The 15,595-nt window shown below is 44.2% G+C and overlaps 1 protein-coding gene across 1 annotated transcript in view; it reads left to right on the plus strand.

Moving 5' to 3' along the window:
• LOC137534107 (proto-oncogene tyrosine-protein kinase receptor Ret-like) overlaps positions 1-15,595 on the plus strand; it is a 172,366-nt gene that overhangs the window by 87,675 nt on the left and 69,096 nt on the right. The window contains 5 exon segments of the mRNA XM_068255471.1: positions 1,604-1,845; positions 5,500-5,701; positions 9,700-9,731; positions 9,734-9,901; positions 10,045-10,300. Of these exon segments, the coding sequence (XP_068111572.1) occupies positions 1,604-1,845; positions 5,500-5,701; positions 9,700-9,731; positions 9,734-9,901; positions 10,045-10,300 (900 nt within the window).

Consider the following 15,595-nt stretch of genomic DNA (forward strand, 5'->3'; position numbering starts at 1 on the left):
GTACTATACAGGATGAAGTGCCAGACTTTCAGACTTTGCAGTAAAAAAATTAAACCACTGCTGTCTTGACTAGAGACACCTAAGCCAATATGTGTTTACAAAAAAAAAAAACAAGACAGTAAAACATCACTGCCAAACAGTGGGTAGAATCATTGGGAAGATGGCCATACACCAGGCAACTTGGCGGCCAATCGACTACCCGTTTTGATTATTATAATCAGAATTGGATGAAAATTGGTGCCACCAAGAGCATGCGCGACCAATTTTGGGCCGAAATTGGTTGTATATATCAGTCGGACATACTGCATGATGTCGGGCCATCGTGGTCGGTCAGGTGGTCCCCCGGTAAAAGTGACTATGGAAGAGTGGCGGATTCAGAAGTAGGATGGGCACTGCGACACAGGACAGGTAATGTATAAATGCATGCACATTTATACATTGGGGAACAGCGGCCGATTCCTGAGAGATTTCATGCTGAAATTGAACGGGAATTGAATTGGCCTGCGGTGTATGAGCAGCCTACAGATCTCTCTGATCAGATTCGATTAGAGAGAGAACTTGTCTTTGTCGAATCTGCCCATACATCGCTAGGTTTATGGCCACCTTTGGCCTCATAGGCCAGACATGCAGTATGATATCAATAGGAGTGCAGTCCATTACTACCTGGGCAGCTCCAAGTAGGCACTTGCTGCTCTCTACACTGCTCCTGAGACCACATCCGTTTATGTCTCTCCCTCCCTGCTTCTGTCCAAAGTTCCTTCTAGAGCTCTCCTTCTTGCATAGGTTTTTGTGACTTGTACTGAAGTGGAGCATTCTCTTGACTTTCTTGGCAGTAGAGCCTCTCTTCACTGAGTCTTGTGATTTCACATAAATAGTATTAGTAAGGAAGACAGAAGAGGCCCTGCATCTATCCAAGCCACTGTGATCTTTGCAGGAGGTTGAGCTGATCTTTGGGCTGCTATCTGGGTAGGAGAACTTATAAGGAGAGCAATATCTGGATGGGGGACACTTATGATAAGATAGAGAGAACATTGTTTACAGAGAGGAGGGACAGAGGACACTAACTAGAAGAGGGCAAGAGTACAGAGGGCACTTCACTGGGGCAAGGGGCCAAGAGGACACTAATTGGGGAGGGAAAGGAGGGGCACAGAGGATCCCATTTGGGAAGAAAGCGGCACAAAGGACACTAATGAGGAGGGTCACAAAAGACACTAATTATAAAGTGAAAGGGTACAGAGAGACATTAACTGCAAAATGAAATGTTACTTATCTAGGAGGCAGTCTCTCAAAGAGAGGAGGCCTAGAGAACTCCACTGTGGGGACTGGGAAGAGAAGAGTAGAGTTCAGAGTTCCAACCAACACTTCGGTTTCCACCATCTGCAGCCCTTTGGTGTCTTGAGTGGTTTACTGCATCACTAAATTCAAGGCTTACAGAGATGATTACTCTGAGGGTGTTCTTCTTCTAGGGATGGGTTGCAAACTCCTATCTTCCAGTCCCCCAGGCTGGTACTTTCTTCTGCTGGTCAAAACTGCTGATCTATAAGTTATCAGCATATTCAACCCCACATGTCCAATAATTATGGTTTTATATCTTTATGTGCAGACAATGACTCGCCTTTTCATTATAAGCCTTACTCTTCTGAAGTGTACCTGTCATATCCGCTTGATCGCGAGATGAGGGAAAGTTTTGCTCTTGTAGCAAAGTGCCTAGTGAGAGACAACACCAAAGAGGTGGAAGTTGAAAAGTCTTTCTCGATAAAGGTGGATGATATTGATGACAACCCTCCATATGTCTTCAATGATACAAATTCCATTAATGTGGTGGTAGAATATAAGAGAAAGGAGGTAAGTGTTACTGAATCTGCTTGGCAGCCCTCTCATGTTTGTGACTATGCTTGATGTGTGCAGTGTATTGCAGCATATCTAAAGCATTTGTTGTGATTGCCAGGGCAGAAGATAATAATAATAATAATAATAATAATCTGAACAGCATCCACCAGGCCCCTGGTCTTTCTCCAGGCTCTTGGCAACTGCCCAAGTTTGCCTTGTGGATGATCTGGCTCCAGGTAGGCTCCTAAAACTAGGGTAAAATGTGTGTACTTAGAGTGGCATTACAGTGGAGCATAATATAATGTAACTAGCGTTATGTACACAATGCACAGTAGCTTGTTACTAGCAATGTGCTTGCTGCATATATAATCCAAGTTGCACTATTTCCACCGCACCCATTATGTACTGTACTTTGCGTATACTTAACGTTTACTGGCGCCGTCTGTTCCTTCATGTAATGTCATAAAAAACTAACAAACAAAAACACTTGTTTGTCACAACTGATGAGAAAATATGCAGGGTCCAGAAATCGCACTTCATGCAGCATTCTTTTTTAAGTTTTATTATTATTATGTTTTTGTATTGTTCTATCATTCACCGCAGTGATTTAAAGCAGATCCGAGATGAAAAACTAACTATAACAAGTAACGTGTCTATATATCTTATCTAAAGTTTAAATAGTTTACACATCAAATCTAGCTGCAAACAGCTTCAACAGAATATGATTATTTCTTCCTGTGATACAATGACAGCAGCCATATTCCGTTTGTCATCATTGCACAGGCAAGCTGCTCTGCATCTTCACCCCTCAGACTGTGAAAACTCCAATCTTATCTCTTCTGCCCCCTCGCATCTTAAATCTCTGGCTGGTAAGGCCGCCTCCTCCCCAGACTGAGCTCTCATGAGCACTTGCTACATGGAACTCAGAATGCCTAGGCGCTGGAGAAGCTGTGGGCGAGGCTTGTTTAGTTTATAAGGTATTAGGGTATTAAATAAAAAAAAAGTATTTGGCTTGAGGAATGCCTTATAAACTATATGTAAGGGGTACAATTATGTAATGAGAAACGTTTATCTCGGATCCACTTTAACGAATACATTGAATGAGTCATGTTGCTATCAGTCTTCTTGAGAGGTTTGCAGACTAATCCCTAGCATAGTCTGATGTACATGCCATAAACTGGCCATATACTGATATCAATTGCTTAACGGTGTTTCTGCTTTGCACTACTAGATATTTCATCAGAAATCTCACAGAATATACGTCAGACTCAGGACACCACTACTGCAGGCTTTGTATTGGTCAGAGCTGTGCCCCACTTAGCCCCATATTCGGGGCTAGTTGTAGTAACAATGGGGCCCCAGGGCAAAAATAACTTGGGGGGGCGCAACAGAAACCCCCTGACCAAAAATGCTGCCCGAACACCTCCCAACTTAACTGTGCTGTCTGGGTCCCCTGCATAGTCTTTGGCAGTGTAGAGTCTCAACTGCCAGCCAGCACAGGTGAGATGCTACTCTGCCCAAGACTCTGCAGAAGCCCCTGGGAGCAACAGTTAAGAGGAAGGGGACACCTTGGGGGCCCCAACAGGCCCTGGGGCCCTGGGGCGATTGCCCCTTTGCCTCTATGGTAGCGCTGGCCCTGCCCATACTCTCTCACTTATACTTGACTGAGGAAAGAGCAAACTGTCTCTATCAATGTTCAGTAGATAAAAATCAGAACTTGAAAATCAATTCTGTTTGATTCAGGGGTCTTATCAAATCTAATGTCTAATCTATTACCAAAAATGAATCTAATGGTGTATGCATGCCAACATTTTTAGCTAATGTTTTTAGTAAATTTAACTGAAACTTGCTATTTTTTTTTTCATCATATCACATATCAAGTACTTACCCCAATTAAACTTTATTTTTTCGGGTAATTCAACCCAGTTTTTAATGTATGTATACTTTACTTATGGATGGTGAACATCTATTTTATATGTTTATGGATATTATTAAGGCACTGACCTGGTGTTCTTTTAAAAAAAAGATTTTGCTATAAGGTAGCAAAAGTAAAAAAAGCCTCACCTTAATTATTTCAGATCATAGTGAGGATTGCCAAAATGTTATTGAAATAACTTTAAAGGACAACCGAGGTGACATGTGACGTGATGAGACGTGTGTGTGTGTGTGTGTATGTGTGTGTGTGTGTGTGTATATAGTGCCAGGCTCACAAATAGCTAGGCTGTATTGCTTTTTTTCTTTCTCTGCCTGAAAGAGTTAAAAATCAGGTATGCAAGCGACAGTTTCTTTCCGGGTCGAGATTTGGTCAGACTAGCATAACCCTCACTGATTAGAAATTACAGCCATACAATGCTTTCCTGTCAGTAAATGGCTTTTGAGAACAGGAAAGAGATAAAAAGGTTCAATAATTCATTGATTTGAGCTCTAGCATACTTCAATGAAGGTGTAATTGAGCAGAGGCAATGAAACCGTAAAAACTAGATTTAAATATAAAATAAAACCGTGGGATACCTAAAAAAAAGTCATTTTAGAAGGAGGATGGATACAATTGTTTTATTTATTTATTTTATTTTCGCCTCAGATGGCCTTAAAGCTGAGTACCCACGGACAGATGGATCTCTGCTGCCAATCGACTCCTGATCTATCTGACCAAATTGCAGAAATGAAAAACTAACGATAGCTGCAAATGATCGTTTAAATGATTTTTCTAATCTTCTGCATTAACTTTAGTGGAGATCTTTAGTCAGTCACACCATCATCCGACATTCCAGTCTTTCAAAATGAACAATGTCGTGGGTAGTCTGCCCTCCTTAAAGATCATTTATTGAATTTTCACTAAACTGATTAACTGTTATGTAATATCGCAAAAACGATCATTTGTTGCAAAAAAATTGTGACAAATCATTCTGTGGGTATGGAACATGTGCAACCGATATCATGTACATGTACTTTACCTACACAAACATTTTGTTGTAATAAATTCTGGAGTGCCTAGACTGATTCGGAAAAATTTGCAGTGCAGGTGCTGCATGTGATTTCACTAAGGGTGCGTGCACACGCCCAACTGATGTCGGCCGTCAGGGATCAGGAGCTGATCCCCTTAAGCACATTGCTGGGCCGGGCTGCACACACGCATGGCAGCTGTCTACCTGACGATGCGCTGTGTTGCTATGCGGGGGGGGGGGGGCAGGGGGACGACGAGCTGCGCATGCATGGCTTCACGTGACAGAGGGTTGGTGTTGCGAACAATGGGATTGGCATCACTGGGGTTGAATAGATCTGGTGGATCGCTCGCTGGTTGGTCATCGGGTGCCATACACACTTCTAACTGTCTTCTGAGGAGGTCGTTATCTGCTACATCAGCCGACTTAAGTCAGGTGTGTGTACGAGGCTTGACTATTTAGCATTCCTCAGTATTATCAGTTAATGTCTTCCTCTGAAAGAAAGCTACTAATACTAACATGGCTGCCAACACATCAGCAGCTCTACAGAAATATTATATCAGGAGTACACATACTTCATGGGAATATAGAAACTTCCACATACATAGCAGTGTGGATGATTTACACATAATGCAACTTGGTTTGGGCTTCATAGCCCGTAAACTGTAAATAAGGTCCTGTTAAGTGACATCCTTATATGCAGATCTAATTGTTTGTTTTCTCCTAGGGCACACATCTTGGATCACTGGTGGTTCTTGATCGGGACACCACACCTGTCTACCCCACGGGTAGCAGTCATAACAGATATGAGGAGACTATCATAAACAATGAGATCTTTGTACAGGAAAAATTTGAAGTGAAGCGGGTTCTCAGCGAATACAAATTCTTCTCACAAGGCAACAAGATCCGAGGAACACTTCATGAGTTTAGTAAGGAAATAATTGTAACTATGATTGTTATTATAGAAGCAATATTGATGCAGAACAGTTTGATTGAATGGTATAGAGTCCTCACCCTTTTCTGGTTATGTAGGTTATTGTCGAACAATATGGCAGGATCGAAGCTCAGAGAGATGTTTTTTCAGGAGTTCGGGGTTGATTAACAAAGCTTACTTATTTTTCACCTTAAAGTAAACCAGAGATTGTGAAAATTAAAGATTTCATTCTTCCCGCCCCATAAACACGTCTGAGGCCCACGCCATCCTCCTGTGGACCTGCCGTTTAGCCGCGATCAACCCCGGTAACTGGTTCAGTCACGTCAGTCCGGGTCTACTGCGCATGAGCAGAAGACACAGTCTGAACGCAACTGAGCCAGTTACCGGGGTTGATCGCGGCTAAACGGCAGGACCGCAGGAGGACGGCGTGGACCTCAGATGTGTTTAAACGCATTTTAATGCAATTTGTATTGCAACTCATGCAAATTATGTAACTTTCTGTGATAGACTTTAGAAGTGGGGCATTATGCATGGGTTGGGGACTAGGGATGGTCAATGAGATGCAAATAATTTTGAGTTGATGCAGGATTATGCAAATTTATGCAGCTTGAAGATGGAGCAATCAAATTTTACCTCAGCAGGATTTGATTTGGTTTATTTTCGATAGGGATGATCATTGAGATGCAAATTGTTCTATGCAATTTTTTTATGCAACTGTATGTAGTTTGAAAATTGACCAATCAATTTAAACCGAGGTTTAAATTGATTGGTCCATTTTCAAGCTGCATATATTTGCATACAAATTTGCATACATTTGCATCAACTTAATAATTTGCATATCTGTGATCCTCCCTAATTTTCAAGCTGCATATATTTGCATACAAGATTCGCATAGTGCTGCATCAACTCAAAATTATTCACATCTCATTGACCATCCCTAATGGGGACTCCTACTGGTCATTGAAGGTTTTTTATACATGAAAGATGGGTTGTACATGGAGCAGGGGTGAGGGGTTCTGCAGTTCATGGGAAGTACAGATGGACAAAAGATTCAAGGCAGCAAATGGAGGTTAAACATAGACCACATGATGTTTTTATTATGCATTTTATGTAACACTGATATTTGCCACATAGTACACTGAACAATTCACACCACTAATTTTCCCTCACAATCTGATTACTACAATTAAAAGAAAGGGAAAAAAGGAGCAGTCTGAAAAACCTATAGGTCTTCCAGGGGAATTAAACTTGGAGCCTCGTATAGTATACTGTATAGTATAGTATATCTGGTTAAGAGGAAATTAAAAACAAGAAAACCGGGTTGCATCAATGGCAGCCACCGTAGAACATGTTTTGCAATTGCCTGGCCCATGTACAGGCCTGAAACGATTGCCCTCAGGATTGTTTTGGTCATTCTCCCCCCCCCCCCCCCCCCAAAAAAAAAAAAAAACTACTTGTATATAATTGCAACAATAAAAATCATACAGAGCTGTCCCCTCAAAGGGGGATGCAAACTAGCAAATTGGGATGGAGGCACCCCAAAAAAGTAAAATGATTAAAAACAGGTTACCCGTATATACTCGCATATAATTGAGTGTAAAACAGAGGCGCCAGCAGGATAAAAATTCATAAAATCTTTAAAAATGCTTGGAGGAAGTGGTGGACTAACCTCCCAAAAGCAAACAAGAAATTCTGTTGATGCAGGTTTAACACATTTATTATACGGTACCCCAAAAAAGAAATGCAACGCGTTTCGCAGGTCAAGCCCGCTTCATCAGGCAAAATTGGGGGACAACTGTAGACAGAGAAAACAATACGCAATCAACATTGATGACTGTAACTGGGAGGGCTATACAGCTGTTGCAGATTGACAGTTGTTAATAGAAATTGTTTATACATTATTAAGACATGAGTGCATGTGTGTAGTGTAACATTAGAGGAAGGTATCATACTTAAAATGTGTGTGGGGGCGGGGTGGAAAAGAGGGGAGGGGGGGGTTTGGCAAGCGAGGGTGAAGTAATGGAGGGGTGAAAGTGGTGTGTGGAACTAATGACGGCAGAATATCTGAGCTGGGACGTGGTAAAGGCTATAAGGGTAAAACGTAATGCTGGATAGATGAGAGGGGCAGGGGAGGTGAAAAAGGAAGTAATAACGGACCTGGGTGGTATAAAGACACCTAACAGCAAGAGGGGCACCCGGATTAGAGGAAGCAGCCGCCGGCTGAACAGGTAATAGCAGCGGCGGCCGCGGAGGGAGCGGGCGGGGGAGGGGGGGCGCGGACCACCACCACCTAAGACTCGCATACAAGCTGACCCCCCAACTTTTGGCCCCCTTTTTAGGGGTCAAAAATTCGGCTTCTATGCGAGTATATACGGTAGATGAACTTGCCTCAAGAATGAGGGTGTCATTTCAACATACTAATAGTTTAAGACAACAAAAATTGACTGTAATGTTCACATTGTTATGCCATAGTCTATGGCCAATTTTTGGAGGGGAATAAATAAACTTACCAGTATATTTTTAGAATGTGGTAGGAAACCAGAATAGTCAGAGGAACCCCCTGAAAAAACAGGATAACCAAACAAGCACCATGCAGATAGTGAGCTACAGGATGAGAGTGCTAATGCTGTAGGTCCAGTTTACACACACGCTTGTGAAGGGTATGTGGCTGCGGCACTTGTCGTTTAAGCATTCCCATTCAAATGAATGGGCAGTGTCGGTACCATCGGGTTGATCACTATTTTTCACATTGTTTGAGGGGTCATTTACCACAGTACGGCCGTCTTTCCCACAGGGATGAAAAACACTGATTGCCCCTGAAAGCTGTCAAATACTTTTCTGAATGCGTGCAGAAAAGCATTTGACCAGGATGCCCTTGTAAACTGGCCTCCATACGGGGGCAGGAAAATATGGCGTGGGGAAAAAATGGCGCACAGTGATAAATCTTTTAAAACGGTATTTATAGTTTTAAGGATATGCAGTAACTTTATTTAAAACGCTATTTATCGTTGGTCTGACCCCCGCCCCTCATGTCCTGCGATGTCCCCCGGTTCCTGTCTTCTGCCTCCCCCGCCCCCCCCTCGCACGTCCAATTTTGTCTCCCAGTGATTTCATCTCTGCCCCGGACTGGAGTGTAATGCTACAACAGTCCTACCTAAGCAGATCTTACGAACAGCTGGTGGATGTATCTGCTCGCTGCCGCTGATGACTTTCTGATGCACCAATCACGCTGGGGGCGCTGCTCCAGAACTGCCAATCACCGCTGCTCATGTCTCTGCTCCGTCTGCTAATTGGACGCGATGGTCTCGGAGGCGGGAGCATAGGGTCCAATTAGCAGACGGAGCAGAGACATGAGCAGCGGTGATTGGCAGTTCTGGAGCAGCGCCCCCAGCGTGATTGGTGCATCAGAAAGTCATCAGCGGCAGCGAGCAGATACATCCACCAGCTGTTCGTAAGATCTGCTTAGGTAGGACTGTTGTAGCATTACACTCCAGTCCGGGGCAGAGATGAAATCACTGGGAGACAAAATTGGACGTGCGAGGGGGGGCGGGGGAGGCAGAAGACAGGAACCGGGGGACACCGCAGGACATGAGGGGCGGGGGTCAGACCAACGATAAATAGCGTTTTAAATAAAGTTACTGCATATCCTTAAAACTATAAATACCGTTTTAAAGATTTATCACTGTGCGCCATTTTTTCCCCACGCCATTTTTGACTGTACGCCTCCATACTGCCCATAACTCTTTTTAGATGTTGGCGATTGCCATACTTGAAAGATGGGGGTTTCTGTGTATTGATAGGGCTTTTAGTTTCTTTTATTCCACAACATATCTTCTTGGGTACCTAGGAGGAGGAAGATGGCAAAGCCTGGCTAACTGTTTCACTGTTGTGGCATTATTTAATGACAGCACTACGAAGAGCTTGTTATGAGGTTGTTATTTTGATATCTTTGTTGTAACATTATCTAAGTTCTTTGCTTTCTTTTTCTGACAGAGCTGCTGCTGAAACAAGGAATATCTATAAATTAAAAACATGTCCATACAAGTCCATTGTTTTGGTGAATGACACAGAATACCACGATTCTGGGGGAGACTTACTGCTGTTCTTCAATGTCACTATCCGGCCTGTGGAAATTCGATTCCCCAATATCACTCATCAGTTTACTGTAAACCGGAATGCCCATCGATATGCCCAGGTAATTCCTAACATAGCACGAATAATGATTCCTACCAAATACTAAAAGCTATGCAAGAATGATATAGAATTTCAAATTCCACAAATGTGTTTTGCAGTATAACATAGTTGAATAACCCGCACTGTTGTTCTATTTTGCTTCAGATAGGAAGAGTGTGCATTGAAAATTGTTATCTATTCGAAGGAGTCAATGTGAATTACACCCTGCAGACTTCAAACAACACACACATTTTTGGTATCCAAAAAGGACCTAGAGAAATGTTTGCCACAATGTATGTTAATGATCCCACCAGCCTATTAAATTATGGCAGCAAGGAAATCCTGTACACCGTACTGGTGTCCAACGCACAACTCAAGGAACCGATCACGACCCAGGTCATTATAACAATAGTGGGAACACGTGAGTATGAGCATTACTTAATAAATCTGATATAGCAGAGTGGCCAATGGAAGAAAATCGATTGAGCCACCAGCGTACATCCTAGTGCTTATTGTTCTGTTATGTCAAATAATGTAGTATACTGTGTAGGTTAAGGCAGCAGGTTTGGCTTTAGTGTGATACCATTTATCAACTAATACAAAGAATACAAACTTTTGAAACTTTAAGGCCGGTTTCACATTAGAAACCAGCATTATAGTTGCGGTGTGATCGGAGGATCGCACTGCAATGTGAAAAATAGGCTTTGGGGATTACTGCAGCAATGCACGGTAATCTCACTTCTGGCTGCAAGCCAAACTACAAGTGAGGGTCTCTAGTGCTCACTTCCTGTGGCCCCCATAAAAATTTGCACGGAAGTATATTGAAAAAATGTTTCCGTGCATGCGCAACCGCAATGAGAATGTAAAATAGTTTATAATATTTTTTTTTTAACACATTGAAATAGGGAGATGCTGGCCAAGGGAACTGTATATAACTGAAGGGGACTTCTGTATTTAAGGTCAGACATGAGAAATGGGGCTGCCTAGGGATTAGGAGTTTGGGGGGGGGGGGGGGGGCCTTGCTCATAGAAGTGATGTGTGGTCAGTTTCGCTCTGTCATGCCAAAATGCCGGTTTGTGCCTATACATTTTACAACAGCAGGCTTCCTGACACAGAAGTGCCTTTAGCTTTGTGTAGAGATTAAGATGTACAGATACAGTTCCATTGGGGATATGCACCTTTCAGGTTTAGTTCCATGTTCATATCTAAAGAACGAAGTTTTAAAAAACGTATTCAACAATGCTGAAGTAATGGCTAGTAACCACTAGATGGTGCCAGCCTCCGCAGAGTAAGAAAAGCAAGTGTTGAAGCGATGCTAATGTCACACAGATGCTACTCTTAAAAAAGGGGCACTACAACGAAAAATTTTAAAATTTTAAAATATGTGCAAACATAAACAAATAACAAGTACGTTTTTAAAATGAGCCATAAATTACTTTTCTCCTATGTTGCTGTCATTTACAGTAGGTAGTAGAAATCTGACATTACGTTAGGTTTTGGACTAGTCCATCTCTTCATGGGGGATCTGTTTATTTTCTAAAGCACTTAGTGAATGGCATTTGCTGAGTCCTAACTGCCCAAAAACTGTGTAGCGAGCAGGGACGCTGGCCAGCATCATTTTTTTAAAGGGACTCAGAGGAGTGCCCAAATTTAAAAGAATACACTTACCTGGGGCTTCTTCCAGCTCACCGTAGGCGGCGAGGTTCCGCGGAGTCCTCCTGGCTCTTCTTGTTCAGCCTCCGCCAGCCCCCCGTTATTGGCGACACCCGGGCCTGGTGTCGGCCGGCTCTTCCTGGTTATTGACGCAATGCGTCATCACGCCGGACGGGGTGACAGGTCTGAGCATGCGCGGGTTTCCCGGTTTCCTTAAAGGATACCCGTAGTGACATGTGACAGGATGAGATAGACAAGTGTCTGTACAGTGCCTACCACACAAATAACTATGCTGCGTTCCTTTCTTTCTTTCTCTGTCTGAAATTGTTAAATAACAGGTATGTAAGTGGCTGACTCAGTCCTGACTCAGACAGGAAGTGACTACAGTGTGATCCTCACTGATAAGAAATTCCAACTATAAAACACTTTCCTAGCAGAAAATGGCTTCTGAGAGCAAGAAAGAGATAAAAAGGGGAATTTCTTATCATTGAACTATTTCAGACAGAGAAAGAAAGAAAGGAACACAGCATAGTTGTGTGTGCTAGGCGCTGTACATACACGTCTATCTCATCATGTCACATGTCACTTCGGGTAGCCTTTAAATGCTTTTGAGGGAATATCTTTATAAAGAAAAAAGCCTTGCTGAGAATCCCCTATGAAGAGATGGACCAGTCCAACACCTGTCGCTTCTGTCAGATTTCTACTACCTACTGTAAGCGACAGCAACATAGGAGAAAAGTAATTTATGGCTCATTTTACTCTGGCAAAACTGTACTTCTTATTTGTGTATGTTTGCACATATTTTAAATGTTACAATTTTTCGCCATGGTTCCCCTTTAAGAGGAGTTCTCAGTGCATGTGTATACGCAACCAGGGAAGAAATCAATATTTTGCTAGTCAGAAATGTATTGGGAAATGTAACGATTTGTGTCAGCAAAGAACAGAATTCTGATTATTAGGTGATCTGCAGTATCACCTATAATGCAGATATATACCTGATTATATGGTGAGCTGCAGAATCACCTATAATACTGGTATATCAGAAGCTGATGTGACAACAAATAGCAATGTGTGATTTGGTGCAACAGTAGTACTGATAGGTTTGGCAATACCTCACCAGAGGAGCTGGTGGGTACTAACAGTACAGTGCCCCTCACCAGAGTCAAGGGCCCTCTGGTGAGAGTAGAGTGGTCAGACAGATCGGGTTCGGCAACAGACAGACAGATGCAGTACAAAATCGGAAGGCAGAGACAGGAAGGTATAAGCAGGCAGAGTCGGCAGCAAGATCAGATGGGCAGAGATACAGAATCACTGAGCAGAAAAGAGTAGTCAGAACGAGCCAGAGTCATGCACAAATAATAACACAGTAATGTATAATCTTTAAGACTATCAAACAATTCCTATCTTGTGTGAAATCCCCGGTTTCCTCCCGGATCAAAGCACACCGGAACTATCTAAGGGTCTGAGCGCTAACACAGAGTATTTGCAACAGCAGACAAGTTTCGAGTGATTCAGCTAGGCTTTTGAAGCAGAGGAGACCCTTCAGGCACGCCCTCCTCCTATCAACCAATGAGGAGCAGCGAACGTCTCCTCTGACGTCAGCCGACCGGCCGGTCAGCTGACACGCCTCCTCCCCGCATAAAGGTCCTGTCTGTGCGCGCGCGGACACGACAAACAGGGCCGGCCCGCTCATGAGGCGGGGTGAAACTTTTGCCTCAGGCGGCAAAATTCCAGGGGCGGCACCCGCCCGTCCGTGGGTGCGGGGAGCCGGCCGCCGAGCTGGAGGGGTAGCTGGCAGGACGGGGGTATTGGGTCTAGCGGCGGGGAGGGGGGTCGGACCCCCCCCTCCCTCGCCTGGGTCCCCCGTGCTCCGCTCCCCTCCAGCCTTAAATACAAGCAGCCGCTATGTGTAAGAGGCACGGGCGGGTAGGACTCACCTCTTCCTCGTTCCAAGCGTGCCCTCCACTGACGTCACTTCCTGCAGCGTTGCAGGAAGTGACGTCAGTGGAGCGCACGCTTGGAACGAGGAAGAGGTGAGTCCTACCCGCCCGTGCCTCTTACACATAGCGGCTGCTTGTATTTAAGGCTGGAGGGGAGCGGAGCACGGGGGACCCAGGCGAGGGAGGGGGGGGTCCGACCCCCCCTCCCCGCTGCTAGACCCAATACCCTCGTCCTGCCAGCTACCCCTCCAGCTCGGCGGCCCCCCAGAGCGCGCCCCCCACCGGAGGGGGGGGGGGGTGGCGGCGGAAATTTTTTTTTTGCCTCAGGCGGCAAATAGTCTAGGGCCGGCCCTGGCGACAAAGCAACCCTATGTGCAACAGACCCGTCCTCGGCGTGCTAGTCGCCTGAGGCACAGATACATTGCTAAACGTGGAGCTGGAGGCAGCTGCGGTGGTAGCGCTGTTAACCGCGGCTACCTCTCCAACGTTTGTTACAGGAAATAATAAAAATAATGATCATTTTACAGTCTATATCAATTTCATGTTTTTTTTTCTAGATTTGTTTTAGTAAGCAAGTTAAAAACAAGAGACACTAACTGAAAAAAAAAACCTAAAAGCAGAAAGGGGATTGTATGTAAAGGATGCATAACATTCTAAATAAGTATTCCTACATGTAATCATAAACAATACTAGCTGGTTACAGCCTATTACTATACATACATTAAAGGGAACATTAACTGAGAGGAATATGGATGTTTCCTTTTAAGCAATACCAGTTGCCTGGCAGTGCTGCTGATCTCTTTGGCTGTAGTAGTGGCTGAATCACTCACCTGAAACAGGCATGCAGCTAATCCAGTCTGACTTCAGTCAGAGCACCTGATCTGCATGCTTGTTGAGGGGCTGTTGCTAAAATTATTAGAGACACAGGATCAGTAGGAGAGTCAGGCAGCTGGTATTCTTTTAAAAGGAAAAATCCATATCCTTTTCAGCTTAGGTTCCCTTGAAGCAGTACTCTATGATTATATTCTGCTTTTTTCGTAAAATAGAGGAGCCCTGGTTCATGGAATACCAGAAAAATGGATTTCCCTGCACAGCAAATATACTTACACAGATTATGCTAGCAATACACATTGGCCCTTATTCAATTCAATTTTTTTAATTTTCTACTAGGAGATAATTTTTCATCTTCTGTTTAGAATAACTTGTCTGTACTCAGCAATTGATAAAGTACCAAAAAGTAGGTACCGTATTTTTCGGACTATAAGACGCTCCGGACTATAAGACGCACCCAGGTTTAGATGACAAAAACCAGGGGGAAAAAAATTATATACTAAACCTGGTGCATTTATAGTGCAGGGGTGTCTTGTAGACCTTTTTCCCCAAAGCTGTCCCTGTCTAAGCTTTAGTGCCCAGCTCCACTAACCCATCCTGCCCCCACCAGCCAGACTAAGTACCCTACATTAACCTCTGATGCCCCAGGAGTAACATTGCACTACACTAGGTTACATTTATTCCTGATGTACCACACCAGTTACTACACTGCACTAACCCACCCCTGCGGCCCTACCAGTAACTTTGCACTACACTACACTACATGACACTAGTCCCATGTCACCACCTCTGCTGCCTTATCAGTAACGCTACACTACATCAAACTAACCCCTGCCTCCCCTACCAGCTACACTAACTTAACATTACAAATGCAAAGTGGATGATCTTACCTATCCAGGTGTCCATCCACACACTCTGTCCTTTCCCAACAGCCCGATCCAAGCATCTCTGCTTACTGGCTGCTGTCTTCCAATCTCCCCGTACTGGCGGTGGTTGGAGCTGAAGAGGGGCAATGCAAGCAGTGCCCATCATTAATCCCCCTGTATTGGAGGTGGTGGGGCAGAAGAGCGGTGATCCATGTGGTTTCAGTGGCTGCCAATCATCCCCCTTGTACTGGTGGCGGTGGGGCAGAGGAGCAGCGATCCACTTGGTGGCTGCAGCTGTCAATCATTACCCTTGTACTGGTCACGGTGGGGCAGAGGAACAGCGATCCACGTGGTGGCTGCAGCTGTCAATCATCCCCCTTGTACTGGTCACGGTGGGGCAGAGGAGCAGCGATCCACGTGGTGGCT

This window comes from Hyperolius riggenbachi, chromosome 10 (genome assembly GCF_040937935.1).
Source record: "Hyperolius riggenbachi isolate aHypRig1 chromosome 10, aHypRig1.pri, whole genome shotgun sequence".
In the NCBI taxonomy this organism is placed as follows: domain Eukaryota; kingdom Metazoa; phylum Chordata; class Amphibia; order Anura; family Hyperoliidae; genus Hyperolius; species Hyperolius riggenbachi.